The sequence below is a fragment of the Pseudorca crassidens genome, chromosome 15, assembly GCF_039906515.1.
Source record: "Pseudorca crassidens isolate mPseCra1 chromosome 15, mPseCra1.hap1, whole genome shotgun sequence".
Classification (NCBI taxonomy): domain Eukaryota; kingdom Metazoa; phylum Chordata; class Mammalia; order Artiodactyla; family Delphinidae; genus Pseudorca; species Pseudorca crassidens.
This window is the reverse complement of record NC_090310.1, coordinates 75,982,230-75,999,608: the sequence shown is the minus strand read 5'-3', so window position 1 is coordinate 75,999,608 and position 17,379 is coordinate 75,982,230. Positions and strand designations below refer to the sequence as shown.

Here is a 17,379-nt window from a genome sequence, read left to right as displayed (position 1 = left end):
CTGGTTTTCCCTGACCTACGACTGACACTTGACATTTGCTTCAGTCCTGAATGTAAGCCCCTAACCACGGTGCATCGGCAGAATCTATACCGTTGTCATCGTAGAAATCGCTGGTGTTTCAGTATTCCGTTGCAGTTGCTGTAGGTGTCGCGAAATCAAATATTCTCACTCATCACTACTTTGAAATGATCATTCCTTGCAAGGTCTTGCGTTTAATCTTCGTTTTTTTTAAGGACACGTTACTATATGGCAAATTCTCCTAATATTTTGATAACTGTATTTCAAAATAATTGATTTTCTCTGTAATCTTCTATATTTTATTTTCTGCGCGTGAGAACATTTGAGAAGGGGGTCGTAGGCTGCACTTGCCTGCCAAAGGGCTCCGTGGCTCAGAGGGCAGTGCTGTCGCCAGGCTCTGGGCCTGCCATGGTTTAGAAATGGTTGTCGGCTGGCGGACAGAGATGGCTTTTGCTCTCTGTGTGCTCACGTGGCCTCCTGGTCCTTCTCCCCTCCAGCTTTCTTTGGGAAGTACCTTAATGAATACAACGGCTCCTACGTACCACCTGGCTGGAAGGAGTGGGTCGGCCTCCTTAAAAACTCCCGCTTTTATAACTACACACTGTGTCGGAATGGAGTGAAGGAGAAGCACGGCTTTGACTACTCCAAGGTGAGTCCCCCTTCCTGGCTGGGAGAGGCGGTGGGGCTCGGCCCTGGCGATCACGACACGGGAGCCCGACTACCTGGGCTCGGACGGCGACACTTATTACATGTGTGACCTTGAGCAGCTTACTTACATCCTCTGCTTCAGTTTTCTCATTTCTCAAATGATAGTCTCTGTTTCTAGGAGTATTGTTTTATTTTTCATTTTTTGAAATTGAAGTAAAGTTGACTTACAATATTGTGTTAGTTTCAGGGGTACAGCAGAGTGATTCAGTTATATTTTTCCAGATTACTTTCCATTATAGGTTATTTCAAGATATTGAATATAATTCCCTGTGCTATGCAGTAAAGCCTTGTTGCTTATTTGTTTCATGTGTAGTGTTTGTTAATCCCGTGCTCCTCATTTATCTCTCCCCCCATCCCCCCATCCCTTTCCCCTTGGGTAACCATAAGTTTGTTTTTCTGTGTCTGTGAGTCTGTTTCTGTTTTGTATTAGATTCATTTGTTTTATTTTTAGATTCCACATATAAGTGATATCACATATCTGTCTCTCTCTGACTTACTTTGCTAAGTGTAATGCTAGGTTTATCTCTGTTGCTGCAAATGGCAATGTAAGAGTGTTGGGTTTTTTCAATTGAGATATATTTGACATACAACATTGTGTAAGTTTAACACATACAACATGCTTATTCGATACATGTGTATAGCGCAGTGTGATTGCCATTGTCATGTTAGCTAAACCTTTATCACGTTGCATAACCTTTTCCGTTCTGTGGTGAGAATAATTGAGACCTAGTCTCTCTTAGCAAGTCTGATGTCTATAATACAGTACTGTTGCCTAGAATCACTGTGCTGTGTATTAGATCTCCAGGACTCACTTATTTACTAGTTGTAAGTTTGTCCCTTTAAACAACACCTCCCCACTTCTCCCACCCCCCGCCCCTGGTTACACCCATTCTACTTTCTGTTTTTATGAGTTCAGCTCTTTTGAATTCCATATACAAGTGATATCACACAGTATTTGTCTTTCTCCGACTTACGTCACTTAGCATAATGTCCTCAAAGTATGTCCATGTTGATGCAAATGGCAAGATTTCCTTCTTTCTTGGGACGGAATAATGTTCCATTGTGTGTGTGTGTGTGTGGTGTGTGTGTGTGTGTGTGTGTGTGGTGTGTGTGTGTGTGTGTGTGTGTGTGTGTGGTGTGTGCCCGGTGATGTGAGGGTACTATTTTATAACATTTTGCCAAAGCAGAACTTTCTTACAGAAAGTGTGCATATAGAGTGTACAGTTCAATGAATTTTCAAAAACTGAGCAGACACATGTAACCAGCGCTCACGTAGGTCATGAAGTTCCCCTCATGTAACTCCCAGCAACCACCGCTCCCAAAAGGACACCCATTACTCAGACTTGCAGCATTGTAGACTGATTCTGTATCCAGCTTTTGTTGCTTAACACTCTTGACATTCCCATGTTGTTACGTGTGAGTGTAGGTCCTTCGTTCTTGTTGTATAGCCTTCCATTGTGTGATTATACCTTAATCCGTTTGTTCCCTAGGACATACTTTTTCTAGTTCTGATTTGTTGAACTGAGATAAGGTGAGGAGCATAGACCCTAAGTGAATTCTCAGGGAATTCTCACACGTCTGTGCGTCTGTGTAGGTGCCGCCCAGGTCAAGCTGCGGAGCATTTCCAGCCCCCAGCAGGCTCCCTCATGCGCCTTTCCAGCCAAAACCGCCACCACCTCTATTTTGACTTTTATCACCGTGGATTGGTTTTGCCTGTTCGAGAACTTCACATAAATGGAATCATATCATATGTGCTCTCTGTATCTGGCTTTTTTCACTCAACATCACGTCTGTGCGATTCATCCACATGGCTGTGTATGTCAGCCACGTGTCCTTTTCATTGCTATGTAGTATCCTGTCGTATAAACAGATGACAGATATTCATCTATTCAACGACCGATGGATATTTTGGTTGCCTCTGGTTGGGTCTGTTGTGAACTAAGCTGCCGTGAGCATCCTTACACGTGGCTTTTGGTAGACATATGAACCCATTTCTTTGGCTTATCCACCTGGGAGTAGAATTGCTGGGATATAGGATATGTGACATGGTTGAACCAGTTTACACTTCCCAGCCAGAAATGTTTAAGCGTTCCAGTTGCTTCACATTCCTGAACACAGGTATTGTCTTTTTTATTATAGCCATTTGGCTGGGGGCATAGTGGTATTTCATTGTGGTTTTTCCACAGATGTTTTTGAGGATCACATAAGTTAATACATGTAGAGCATGAGAGGAGACCATTGCATATATAGTAAATATTCAGAACATATTAGTCCAGGTCAGACACCAAACTTGCTCTGTAAAGGGCCAAATACTAAATATTTTAGACTTCACAAGCCATAGTCTCTATTGCAACTGCTCGGGTCTTGCCTTGCGGTGCAAAAACAGCCATAGATGATATGTAAACCGATAAGCATGGCTGTGTTTCAGTAAAACTTTATTTACAAAAACAGGCAGGGGGCCTGACCTGGCCAGTGGGTGGTAGTCTCCTGACCCCCGGCTTAGATAATGATGATGATGGTGGTAAGGAGGGAGAGGCTAACACTGACGGTTCATCCAAACTTACCATTAAAAAATATATATCTGGAGACTCACAGATATTCCTGCCTCAACTAAATCTTCAGAATCGGCTCCGGCATCCCACGCAGCAGATACATTATTTCTCCGGTCTGTCAAATCCACCTCTTTCTCTTCCCCATTCCCACTGCCACTAGCCCTGGGCCTGACTTACTGTCGTAACCAGGGTTCTCTGATGACGATTCCTTGGGGCCTTCCTCTCGTTGTCTCTAAAACGCCACACAAGGCTCCTAGGCAGAAGTCACCAGGGGACAGGCCGTCACGCAAACAGGAGAGCAGGCTGGGAGCAGGTGAGACAGCGTGGAGCGGGGGGGCCTGTGGAGGACTCAGCTGTCTAAGACGGTGCAGCAAACTCTCGGATCAGGACTGTCTGTCCCACGTAGCATTGTGGGCCCGAGACAGCCAGGTTTTCTGATTTTTCAACAGAAGCCACAAATTTGTATATTTTTTTTTCCTGTGAAGTCGAATTTTTAAGGATTGACAGCTAATTCAGACATTTCTAAAATACTGCATGAATCAAGGTCACCTGAGGCCCAGACCTGACCCATGGATTTGCAGCCCATTGTATTCTGCTGCCCGTTGCCCTCCAGGGGCTGTGCAGTGGACTGGGGGTTCAAAGCCCGACTCTGAACATATTGTGTGCTGTTGGATATGTTACCCATTCCTAAGAGCCTCAATTCCCAAATCTGGAAAATGGGCACATCCTAGCATCTTAATAATGCGCGTTCCTATTTACTGAGCACCTACTATGGTCCAGGCACTATGCTGGGTGTTTTATATACAATATATCTAATCTTCACAACAACCATATCAAGTGAGTGCACTAGTGGGAGTTGATTACATTAGTCATTTATTCCCTCAACAATTATTTATTAAGAGCCTACTATGTGCCAGGTGCTGGGTATCCAAGGGTGAACAAAAACAGACCCAGGTACCATCCTCATGGAGTTTGTGGTCTAGAGGTGGAGGTGTGTTATGAACTGTGAAGTGATGGCACCTGTATTAGAGTCAGAACACCACACATACTGTAGAAGCGCACACGCACACGCACACACACGCGCACGCCCGCACACAAGCACATCAGCCCAATCTCCTATTTTGTCATCCCCAGTATGAGCCATTTCAACCAGACCAGCCTTGTCAGTTGTTACAACCATCTCAAAACCTTCACTAGTGCTTCCCTGTCCTGAGTTTATCCAAGTTTTGTCTGTCTTCTCTTCCATGAAGCGTTTCTGGATTACTCTAAACTATAGGAGTTATCCTTTTTTTTTTTTTTTTTTTTTTGGTATGCGGGCCTCTCACTGTTGCGGCCTCTCCCGTTGCGGAGCACAGGCTCCGGACGCGCAGGCTCAGCGGCCATGGCTCACGGGCCCAGCCGTTCCGCGGCATGTGGGATCTTCCCGGACCGGGGCACGAACCCGTGTCCCCTGCATCGGCAGGCGGACTCTCAACCACTGCGCCACCAGGGAAGCCCGAGTTATCCTTTTTTTGAATCAGACTGGCCTCTTTCAGTTGTTTGTGAGCAGAAATGAACAAAAACTCAAATCAAAATGGCTTAATTGAAGAGGAAACATATTAGCCTTTTTAATAACTGATCCAGCAGTAATGGCATCACACATGGCTGGATTAGGCAGTGGTTTCTCACTCCTTTATATTCTGTTTTCTTCTCTTCGACCTCATCCACAGACTGTATGTCTGTCTCTCTTCTCCTGGTACCAATATGGCCATCCTTGCATCCTCTCAGCTTCCTGCCCAGCTGCAAGCATGGGTGTCTCCTTCCCAGGATTCCTAGCTAGTTTCATGGGCTCTGGATCAGTCACATGTCTGTCCCTGAACCAACCAGTGTGGCCAGGGGAACGCAGTGTTCTGATGGGCTGTAAATCACACGCTGCACTCCTGACCCAGAGGAGGGTGTAGCGGGAGCCCTACCACTGAGCTCAACCCTGGAACATCAGCTGAGAATAGAGCCCCAGATAAAAATGGAGAGTTTCCACTGGAAGGAGGCTGACTACATGCTCAACAGCCAAAACACACCCAATCCCACTCCCCTTCTGGGAACACCAGCACATCTGGGGAGCCCTCCCACCTTTGACAGGTAATCACCGCCCACGTGCCCCCTTCCTGAGTGTGAGTCTGATCAGTCCAGGCCCCAGGTGGCAGGCACCACACGTGACATCACCCGGGCAGTGCCCTCTCCCTGACCCTCTGTCTCCCCCTGCACATAGTAGGCCTGCCTTCAGGAGCTCCCGAATGAATTGGTTCCAGAGTCCCGGTTGGGAGGATTTAGCAACTCTGCTGGGCTCCTTGGCAGTACAAAGCACAGTCTCTCAGTGCAGAACATACCTTTTCTCTCCTCCCAGCCTCAGTGCAGGCAGATTCTCCAAATACCCAGAAAAATCCACTCCCTCCTTTTTAAAATTCCTCACCGTGTCCACGCCTGGCCTCAGCACAGCCCAATAATGAAGTCATCCAGGGATACTCCATCCCCTTGGCGCTGAGGATGGGACATGCAGTGGCTGCTTTGTCACCCCATTTCCTACCATCCATACATCTCGGCCTGTGAATGAGAGGAGCCCCTGTGCCAAAGGTGGGAGAATTCCTGGAGCCCCAGTTACCAGAGGCCTGGAAACGGAGGGGTGGGAGGCCCTGTGGGGTCAGAGCTGGCTCAGGTCCAGAGTTCAACTCCCAAGGGTAGCGGTGGGCAGCGGAAGCCAGAGCACCGGGAGGGAACAGGAGTGAGCTTGGAGTTTCCAGCTGAGGCAGAGCTGCGGGGCGGGAGCCCCACGCTCTGGGAGGCCCAGTGCCTCCGTCAGGTCAGAGCATCATGCTGACACTGACCTGGGGGGCCTCGGCGGGAAGCCCAAGTAGGGAGGAAGTGGCAGCCCTTCCCAAGAGCCCCTCAAAAGGCCCTCTGAGGACTCTGTCCCACATCGCTAATCCCAAAGGTGGGCAGATGCCACCAAAGGGTTCCTCGTGGCAGAGTGGAAAGAGAGGCAGTGATGATGAGAAAAGAATAATGCAGAGCCAGCACTAATGGTCGAAGAGGGCGGGAGAAGGCAGCGGAAGGGAGATAGGCGTGACCAGGTCGGGAGATGGAGGAGGGTCCAGGTGAGTCGGCGGGGGGGGCGCTCTGCAGAAACGGCGGTCCCCAGGAACCTGAGTGCACCCCCCCTCAGCCCAGCATGTGCACTTCTCTCTCTGTCTGTTCTGGAGAAGCCTTCCTTGTGTGCAGAGCGGGTATAGCCAAGCTGTGGGCTGCCACTTTGTCATGGAAAGAACTCAACCAAGAAAGCCCAGTAATGCGGGAAGCGACTGAATGACCGTGGAGAAGTCTGGAAAAAGACAAGGGGGATCTGTGCCTAAAGCCATCAGAAAAGCTTAGGACATAAGGCTGAGTGGGAAAAGCAAGTTTCAGGACTCCTTCAGGTCCCTGGTCAGATGTTACCCTCCTAGACCACCCTGTATTCAGGGTAACCCCCCCTCGACCCCCCCATCACCACTGATGCGCCAGACCTATATATATATCGTGGATTCATGCGTTCATCGTGCTCTCATTCGAATACAAGGCTCATGAAGACGGGAGTGTGCGTTAATCTCGTTCACTGCTGTGTGTTGGATGAATGAATGAATGTACACGGTGTGATAGGATTAATGTAAAAAGATGCATAAAGCGATATACTCTAGCGTATGTAATAACACATCTGGAGAGACACTTATTTCTCAGTAGAGGACAAAAGAGGCCAAGATTGGGAGTGGGGATGAGAGGAAATCAAAGGGAACTTCAGCTTCGTTTGTACTGTTTTAATTTTCACAAGGAAAATGCAGGCGTTGTGATTCCTGAGGACTGATGGCTAACACTCTTTTAGAGGGTATCACGCACCAGATACCGCTGGAATCGTTGTACACGAATTAACCCATGCATTTCTCACCAGAGCCTATGAGGTGTCTGCTGTTACTATTTCCAATCACCAGAGGAGGAAACTGAGGCCCAGAGAGGCTAAGTAACCAGGCCACACAGCTAGTAAGGGGTTCGTTCAGGATTCGAACCCAGGCCATCTGGCTTCAAAATCCATTCTCTAAACTACAGCCCATGGGCCAGCCTGCCAACTGTTTTGCTACAACACTTGAGCTTAGAATGGTTTTTACATTTCTACGCAGCTGAAAAAAATCAAAAGAACAGCGATTTTCATGACGTGAAAATTACATGAAATTCAAATTTTAGTGTGCGTGGATAAAGTTTTACTGCAGCCAGACGCGCCCATTCATTTATGCAGTTGCTGCTTTTGAGCTTTAATGGCAGTAATGAGTGATTGTAACTAAGACTTCTGGCCTGCAAAGCCTCAAATATTTATCATCTGGCCTTTTACAGAAAAGGTTTGTTGAGACCTGCTGTAAACCACCATCTAAGCCTCCCATTAATCTTTTTGTTTGTGGGGGAAAAAAAGAGAGAAACCAGAGAAGAAACACAAAGGCCTGAGCTCTAGCTCTGAATAAATTGCTTATTAGTTTTGTGGCCTCAGTCTCCCTATCTGTAAAATGGGCATGGTGTCCACTTCGCAATGTTGCTATGAAGGTCAGTCGAGCAAATACCTGATAACAGTAAGAGCCAGTGTCCATCGTGGGTTCCCTCAGTACCAGCCTCCATGTTAAGTGCTTTATTCACTTAGCAAGTCCATGTCAAGTGCTCTTGTCGCCATCTGAACAAGGGACTGTTATTGGGCCCATTTTCGAGATGCAGAAACTGAGGTGCAGAAAGGCATTGTTTGCTCACAGCTAGCGGGTGATAAAGCTGGAACTTGAACCCAGTGTTTCTGACTCCAGGGCCCTCACCCTTTGTAAAATGATTGCTCCTTAGAGATGTGAATCTCTTTTAAACACAAACTGCTGTAGACGCTTCCGAAGGTGAGGGATCAGCATCATGATTGGGAATGAAAGTTGGACAAACCTGCTGCCCAGGGAAGCCAAGGGCTCAGGAAAGGAGACCCTCTGTCACGCAAGGTTGACTTGCCAAGTGAAGAAAATACGAAGAGGTGGGCTTGGGAGCTGCCACCTGAGGCCGAGACAACCTCCCCTCCTTGCTCCCCCCCACCCCCACCCAGCCTTCCACCAGCTGTCTGAGAGTAAAGCCACAGGTTTCCCGGCACAGCCCTAAAGCCACCCAGTGGCGCTCGGGTGGGGCTTCCCAAGCAGAAAATTGAGTCCTGGGAGCCAGGGGACTCTGATCTGGGGAGATGTCCTGTGACATATGGGGTGAACTGGCTTATCTCACCCAAGTTCAAACAAGAGGCAGAAACTCGAGCTTCAACGGGGCAAAGTGTGAGCGACTCCCACCAGCACCTACGGAAGACACGTTTCTCCCCACACCCGGACCCAGACAGAAAGAGGGGCTTCCTGTCAGCCACGCCCCCCTCTTGTCCTTACAGTCTCTGCCCCCCCCCCGCCTCCACCCCTCCCCAACCCCCCTGCTTCCTTCTCCCCTCTCTTAACGGCACAGCTTTTCCGCGCCCTGCACGGGACTGTACCCTGGGGACAGGGACCCGCGGCCACACACCCACCCTTAACAGGGAGCCCAGCACCCCGGGAATAGGCACCCAACATCTAAGTGAGCTCAGAAATCATAGCTTCCGCAACAGAAACAGTGGCAAAGGCCAAGCCTGGGAAAGAGGCAGGGAGACTCGCAAGCCCACCTGTCACTGGGGTCCCCAGTCCCCAGGAGCGCCCCCCTCTTCCTTCCCAAGAAATCCTACTGGTAAATGACTGCCTGAGGAGGACAGCCCAGAGCCGCAGGCTAGCAGTCTCCTCGGGTGCACTGCGGTTCCTCTTGGCTACCTGAGCAAATTGTCGAAGAAGGTCGGGATGGTGGGGGAGGTGGGGATACGCCCTCCTGGGTGTCCGGCAGGCTGTCCTTGTCCCTGGCTGCCAGCTGTGGTTGCGAAACTCTGAGCAGAAGCAAAGTCCCCGGGACCCTGGCATCACCGCCGCCCTGCACAGGTGTGGCCAGGAGTACGGAGGTGGGGAGGGGAGCTCTAGCTCCCGAATACCCAGGTGTGCCCGCCTCACCTGGGAGGTGGAGTGCGCCTGGCCCAGAGCCAAAGGGAGGCAGGGGGTGACTTCCTCATGGTCTATCGGCCAGTCTCCAGCTTCTAGAAAGTTCACCTTTTGACCTTCATCATCCTCCCACCTGTCTCCCCCTTTCTGTGAATAACTCTGAATTTCTGACTGATCCCAGGCACCCCAGACTCAACCTGTTCAAGGCTGAACTCTGCATTTCCACCCTCGCCCCAACATTCTCCTGGACCCCCGTCTCTGCACCCTTCACCTAAACCAGAAAGCAGGGACGGGGGTGGGGCCTGACTGCCCCCTTCCATGCACCCCACACATCCAGTCAGTGGACATGACCTATCTGGTGGGGTCCGCTCCCAGCTGTCACTGGACAGTGCCACCACTGCCCTGGCCCAGGCCCCGGCCCCGGCCCCCTCGGCCCTCCCTCTGAGCCAGGACTCAGCTCACGTACTGGGACCAAGGGCTGCTTCTCACTGGCCCAACCCAGGCTCATGCCCACCCCCAGAGTCAGGATGGTGTGGTCCCCTCCAGTCCACGTGGGTGGATGGGGCTGCAGGCACCAGTGTCAGATGTCATTGTAGACGCCCTAATGCAGACAGAGGGGACCAGCAAAGGCTTAGCGTAGGAGTGGCTCTGAGGAGGACCAGGAAAGATAGGAGACTCATGGACGTGCAGAAAACCTGCCCCGCCCCCGAGACGGCGTAATGTTCACTGACTCCTGCCGAGAGCTGGCTGCGTGCCGGGCACCGTGTCACGAGCTTTAATCTCTCGGCCCTTGAAGCCCTCTCACACCATCCTTGAGGGGCAGACACAGTAACCACCCCACACGCTTCCTAATGTACAATGTCACAGAGACTGTTGGAGCCCCTCCATCACCCTTCCAGCTCTATTCCTGTCCCGCTGCCCCCTCCCAGGGAGGTCCTGTGGTGGCCGCTTATTCCCACACATGCATTTAATTCTTTTATTCCATATGCAGACATCTCAAACAATATAAAATATTGTTTTGTGTTTTTAGACTTTATATCAAGAGTATCATATCGTACATAGCTCTCTACATATCAGGTCTGTGAGATAGATCCATGTTGATGCGTGTACCTCTAGTTTATTCTTTTTCACTGCTCCATCATTGCATTGTCCTGGTGACGGATAGTATTGGTGGCTTTAAAAAAAAACATGTTTAATCACAGCCAGTCAAGCACATATATGGTTCTAAAAGCGAATAGTGAAAATGGGTTTATTATGAAGAACAGCAGCTCTCTTCCCGCCCCTCCCCACCCAGGGTCCCAACCCCTCCTTTTCACCTAAGAGGGTTTTGCTCCATTTTTAGATCCACTGCTAGTTACAAGATATTTCTAACACCTTTAGATCATGTTCCACAGCTATAGCAGCAGCTCTTTGATTTATGTCACATAGAATATTATTTTTAGGTAATAGGTTCTACAGGACCCCCTTATAAAGCCTTTTTTTACTCCCCAAAATTATTCATAAAAAGTATTCAAGGAAAAGTATATAAAGTAGCAAGTGACTTTCTCCCCTCTCTCCCCTTATCCTGGTCCCCAGTTAGCACTTTGGTATCTGTCCTGGATTTTCCCTTGGTGCTCAAAAGCATATGAAGGTAGGGGTTTGGTTTCTCCTCTCTACCCTGCCTCCTACTCTCTCCCACAAAAAAAAAAAAAAAAATAGAATCTTCCAGAGTTTGACTCTGTAGCTTGCTCTTTCCCTTAACAGTGTATCTTGGACAACTTTCTACCTCAGTAACTACAGACCTACTGCCTTTTTAATGTCTGCACAGCGCTGCACAGTATGAAAGCAGTGCAAGTTCATTAATCATCTTCCCATTACTGGTCACTGTGATGCAGTGACTGTCCTTGTGCACACAGGCATAGAGCACAGATGTCCCTGGAGGCATGTACCTCTAGAGGCACAGGTACACCTGGAGTATGTATGTATTTGGTACAGTTCACTTCAGGGTGGAAGCTGTAGCCACTTCTTCACCTTTCTCTTTTCTCTAAAATAATATCTCTTTTTGAAAGTTATCATTTTGGACAGAGCTGCTTCTGGAGAAGCAGAAGGTAAATTTTTAAGAACTCATTACCTTCAAAAGAAATCAGCAGCTAAAGATTTACCAAATTCAGGAAGAGTTTAGGCAAATCTCAGCTTCTTAGCTGAGCTTTTAAAGCCCTTGTTTCCTGTCCATCACTTTTCCTCCCACTCTTCTCTCCTCCTGCCCAGTATCTAAGTGGGTCTCACTTTTCTGGAGACACTACTACATGCCCGTGTTTGTGCTGCTCCTTTGATTGTCGCGGCATTGTACCTGATGATTGTTCACCCTCTTTCTATTCCTCAAACACAAGGCAAGTTCATTCCTGCCTCAGAGGCCTTGCATTTTCTGTTCCCTCTGCCTGGAACACTTCCTCTAGATCAGTGATTCTCACTCCTGGCTGCACATTGGAATCTCCTGGTGAGCTTTTAAAAAGTCCAGTACCCAGACTGAACCACAGACCAATTAAACCAGAATCTCTGGAAGAGAGCCCAGCCATCAGTAAAGCTCCCCTGAGGATTCCAGCAAGCAGCTGAAAGTGAACTCCAATGATACAACAATAGATCTTCCCATGCCCAGTTCCTCATCACTCAGGTCTCAGCTCAAATGTCACCTCCTCAGAGAGGCCCTCCCTGATTGCCCCAGCTAAAGTATTCCTCCCACTCCAGCTCCCAGTTACTCTTTGTCACATTTTGTCTAATTTCCTTCTTCTGTCACACGTCGTCACTATCTTGGCTCTTCGTTTATACGTTTGTCTGCTCCCGCCCCCAGTACAGACCCTCCAGGACTGCAGGGATGTATCCACCCTGCATGATGGTATCCCTGGAGCCTTGAAAAGACGTCAGGCTTAGGGACCAGCACTCAGGAGGCCTGGCTGCAACATTTATCAGCTGTGTGACATTAGGCAATTCACTTAACTTCTCCGGGTCTTCATTTCCTGTTCTGGAAAACAGGGTTTATCATCACACCTACATTCTAGAGCTATATAAGAATTAAACAAGCTAATACATGTAAACACAGAACAATTCCTGGAGCACCATAAGAACTCAATAGTGTTAGCTATTATTATTTTAAGATCTATCATGAATGAGTGACAAATTGTAATTCCTCTCCCGTCCTCCCTAACCCCTTCTCTGCTTTTTTTTCTGTTGTGCATAACATCATTTGACATTCCCTGTTTTACTTGCTTATTTATTGTCTCTTTGCCCCTAGACCGTCGGCTCTGCGAGGGATTGTCTATTTTGGTCACTGCTGTGTCCCCGATGCCCGGCACGGCGCCTGGCACATGGCAGGCACTCAGCACGGATGCCCAGCTCCTCACACCTTCTCCTGTCTCTCCCCACCCCCCAGGACTACCTGACAGACCTGATCACCAACGACAGCGTGAGCTTCTTCCGTACATCCAAGAAGATGTACCCGCACAGGCCCGTTCTCATGGTCATCAGCCACGCAGCCCCTCACGGCCCCGAGGACTCGGCCCCCCAGTACTCAAGCCTCTTCCCCAACGCGTCTCAGCACATGTAAGCTTCGGGGCGCTGCCTCCAGAGCTGCTGGGTGGCACGAAGGTGGGAGGGTCCGGCTCGGTCACAGTGATGTAATGACAGAGACAAGGCTGCCTCTTGTCTCTAATCCTCCCGGTTTAAAGAAGCCAGGGACACACAGCTGATCTCTGAGGAAACTGGGATACAGATCCAGTAATAACAATGCAAAGCAGGCAACAAGAGTTTTTGACTTGGGACCCACATCCTCCCACCGAGAGGTCTGTGGGTAGAACAGCATTTCAGGTGTATACCCGTATAATAGTTTTCCTTTGCAATCTGTGTATTTTATTTTGCACATTTTAAAACACTTTTGAGAAAGGGTCCATAGCTTCATCAGACTACTAATATATTCACAGCCTTTATAAGCTGTTGACTCCATGGCAGGCTCTGTGCTAAGCCCTGTACGTTGCAGGGAATCCCTGAATATTCCCAGTGACCCTTGGTGTATCAGTTATCTATTGCTGCATAACAAGTTACCCCGAAACTGAGCAACTTAAAACACCAACGCATATCACCGCGCAGTGTCTATGAGTCAGGAATCTGGGAGTGGCCTATCTGGAAGGTTCTAGCTCAGGGTCTCCCGAGGTTGCGAAAAAGGTGTCAGCTGGGGCTGCCACCATCTGAGGCTTGCCTGGGGCTCACTCACACGGCTGCCCCTCAACCAGCAGATCTCACCATCGGGCTGATGCTGTCTTTTATAACCTAATCTCAAAGTGACACACCATCTCTCCCACAGTCTATTGGTTGCCCAGACCAGTGCTCCTGCAGTATGGGAGGGGGTACAAGTGTGTGATTACCAGGAAGTGGGGGCTATTGAGGGCTCTCTTGGAGGCTGCTTGTCACACTTGGTATTCCCATTTTACCAACGGGAAAACCGAGGCACAGAGAGGTGAGGTAACTCCCCTAAGGTCACCCAGCTGGTAAATGGCAGAGCTCGAATTCAAATCCGGCGCCCATTCCTGCCTCCCATCTCTCTGCTCACCCCTCCAGTCCTCCTCCCTCCAGCTGGCTAGTAAATCCTTCTGGAAAGTTCTTCTGCTTTTCTCTGCCTCAGACCACCTCCTGCTTAGCAGCAATACTCAGCAGCCCTTGCTGTGACATTGGGGCGACAAGGACTGGGTGATTTGGAGTCCGCCTGAATATTCCGGGTGTTTAATTTTCATTGCAATCAGAATGCACTGCCCTCCTCAACCCCCTCGCCGTGATTACTTTCTGACAGAGCCCAGAGTGGCTCCGAGAGGATGAGGCAGTGTGTTAACCTGCTGATCCCCTGGTCTTTGGGGAGCAGGATTTGACAGATGGTGGAGAACTGCATTCCAGGGACTGCAGCACCCCTCTCACTCCGCAGACGGCAGCACTGCCTCTCTGCACATCTGCCGTGGCTGCCCCCACCCCAGCCCTCTCCTCCTGCCTGAGATGCCAGCCTCCCACCCTCACCCACAGCCCACCTTTGAGGGAGGGGGCGTGTGGCCAACTCAGTCCCCCTAAGGGAGGAGCCGCGGAGTGGGGGAAGGTACACTTTGCTTCTTCAGTGTCTCCTCTAAAAGGGGTGCTGGCACCCTGCCCCCCAGCAGCCCTGGAGTTTCATGATGAGATGGTTTGACATTGCCTGCTCATTTATTTTCCCTTTGAAATGAAAATTATAAAAATTGAACATGAGCAACGCCTGCTGCCATTACTTACCCAGAGCACCCCCTGTGCCTTATTAGGGCTATGTGTGAAAGGCTCTCTTATCTCTGGGGTATAATCATTTTCAAAACAAAACCCAAAACCAGAAAGTTCTGCAGCTGGGATGTTTAATTATGACAGTCAGGAGAGCTGAGGAGGGGACAGAGTTCCAGATCTTTCTATCACGAGACTCCTGTCAGAGACTCACCCCATCAAGCCTTGTGCCATGTTCTCGGGCTGGGCTTGTGGGTTCTGAAAAATGCTGCTCGTTGCAATGTGGTCCCACTGCACCAGCCCGGGGCCCCATCCAGCTCCGTACACGCATAGAGATGCAAACAGACGCACGCAGACACACACAAACACATACACACACAGATACAGACACAAATACGCAAAGATACAAATAGATACATACAGATAGATACACAAATGCACACAGACACACAGAACTCAGACACAAAGATACAAATAAATACATAGACATATATAGACACAAATGCACATACAAACACAGGCATATACATACAAGCTCATATACGGACACACAGATACACATACACACAGTTATGCAGACATACACAGAAACACACGCAGATACAAAGATACAAGCACATATACACACAAACGCACATAAAGATAAACACAGATGCAAACACAGATACACACAAACATGAAGATACACAAGCATACAGACACGCACGCACAGAAACAGACACAGACACACAAACATACACAGAGACACACACAGACAAAAGACACATAGGCACACGCACCCACAGCCCCCAGAGCTTCCTCTGACGCGTGGCATCTGAACGGGTTCACGGACGCTCCGTTTATCACGCCTGGGAGCCAGGCCCGAGCTCACATCCTCGGGGTGGGGCTGGGAGCCAGGGCTCCGGCCCCTCGGCCTCCAGACACACGGTGGGAGGGGCCGGAAGGGCCCCCAGCCCAAGAGGGGATGTTATGCTTCAGGCCGGTTGTGAACGAGCAGACATTCGTCGGATTCTTGTGGAGGTGAGGGTTTCCACTCTGTTCTGCAGGCATCTGGGTTCATGTGAAAATGTGACACCATCCCGGGGTAGCAGGGGGAGCCTGGCCTCAAGCAGGGGACCAGAAAGCCGGCCTCGGCCCCAAGCGGGACCCCAGGCTCCGCAGCCTGCTGGCCTCCAGATCCTGCTCGAAAGACGTCTCCAGAGAAACGGCCTCTGAAATCAGACTCTTGACAGACTCACCCCTCACTGTTCTCAAGGGCAGACACCAGCCCGAGAGAATCTAAGAGATTCAGGGATGATTGCTCCAAATTACATCCTGAATTGGGCCCCTGGGGCCACGGGAACAATTTTCCCAAAACCCCCAACAGCCCCGAGGGCATCTCTTTGTGCAGCCCCCGGCCCAGCAGCACCCCTCCAGCTCCTCGGTGGGAGAGGGCGGCGAGGGGGGGTGGCCCTGCTCCTGGGATGTTCTACACGAGGGTCAGGCCCTAAGCCGGCCCACAGGAGAGAGCGGCGTTTCTCATAATCAAAGGGCAGCAGGAGACCAGCCAGAAACTCAAGCGAAGTCCAGGAGGAATCTTATGACTCACCCCCGCTCTACATAGCAACAGTCTCCACAACTGTCAGGCTGCACCACAAGCCGCAGCGTCCTTCCTGCTACCCCGGGGAGGGAGGGGCTGAGGTCCTGACGAAGGAAGGGAGTCTGGGGCCCTCCTACCCTCCCCCACGCCCCGCAGCCCTTGCCCGCTGAAGCGCCGTCTCGAAAAGCTTTTTGTCTTCAAGCAGTGGAAACTTCCTCTCTTTGCAGCTTTGCCTGGGGAGGGCGTGGGTAAGACCTGAGGGGAGCCTGACCCTCAAGGATCACCAGACCCAGTGCGAGGGACACCCAGCCTTGTGGGGTTTCCCATTCCGGGAGCTCAAACCCCAGCTCTGCCTTTGGCAAGTCTGTCCCCTCACTGAGCCTCCGTGTCCGCATGTCTCACACAAGGAGAAGGAAAGCACCAGCTCCTAGGACTGTTCTGAGTATTAAATGAGATGATGTAGGCAAACCCTTCTGGGTGTGGCCAGCGCGTGGTCAGTGCCCATTCGGGGCTGGTCAAAGATTACCATGTACTTGTTCGTTTATCATTAGGCATCACAGCTGACCCCACAGCACAAGTCACAGAGGCCAGTGGCTCCACCGTCCACTCAGTGAGACCATGGGCAGGTCTCGGAACTCCTCTGACCCCGTTTCCTCTTTTGTAAATGGGAAATTAAACCACGCGGGAAGAATAGCTGTGACAGCTAAGTCAGAGAACGTGGCGTGTCCCAAATGGACACATTCAGGCACCATCCTTACAGTTTTGCCTATTATGAACCTAATTTTTAACCAGTTTCCTCTTTTTTAACCAAAATCTATTGCAAAAGGAAATTCGGTAGTCACGCCTTAATTAACCACAATAACTGTCATTTGCCATCTACCCAAGGTAACTGAAGAGTAAATGCAGTGCTAGTAAATTAGAGTTGGGTGCTGTGCCCACAGGAGGCCCTCTCCTTCTTTCAAAAGGGAGGCGAGCAGATTCTAGAGAGGTGCTGAGGAGAGCCCGGCACAGACTGAGACTTTAGCCTTCACGTGACGGGCGTGCTGACCGGGCTTAAATGGGAGGGACGTTCTCCCTTTGGGGCTCCAGGTTACCTACGGCTGTGCCCCCCAGTCTTCCCACGTGCACACCCCGCATGTGGAGAGATGCTGACCTGACGTGGGGCAGAGCCCCCGACGCTCTGGCGTCCAGG

General features: G+C 50.1%; 1 protein-coding gene across 5 annotated transcripts in view; it reads left to right on the top strand.

The window, feature by feature from the left end:
• The window catches only part of SULF2 (sulfatase 2), a 140,664-nt gene that overhangs the window by 90,957 nt on the left and 32,328 nt on the right, over positions 1-17,379 (top strand). For all 5 annotated transcript variants that reach the window (XM_067708375.1, XM_067708374.1, XM_067708371.1 and 2 more), the window contains exons 4-5: positions 516-667; positions 12,756-12,925. In XM_067708375.1, the coding sequence (XP_067564476.1) occupies positions 516-667; positions 12,756-12,925 (322 nt within the window). The remainder of the gene's footprint in view (positions 1-515; positions 668-12,755; positions 12,926-17,379) is intronic.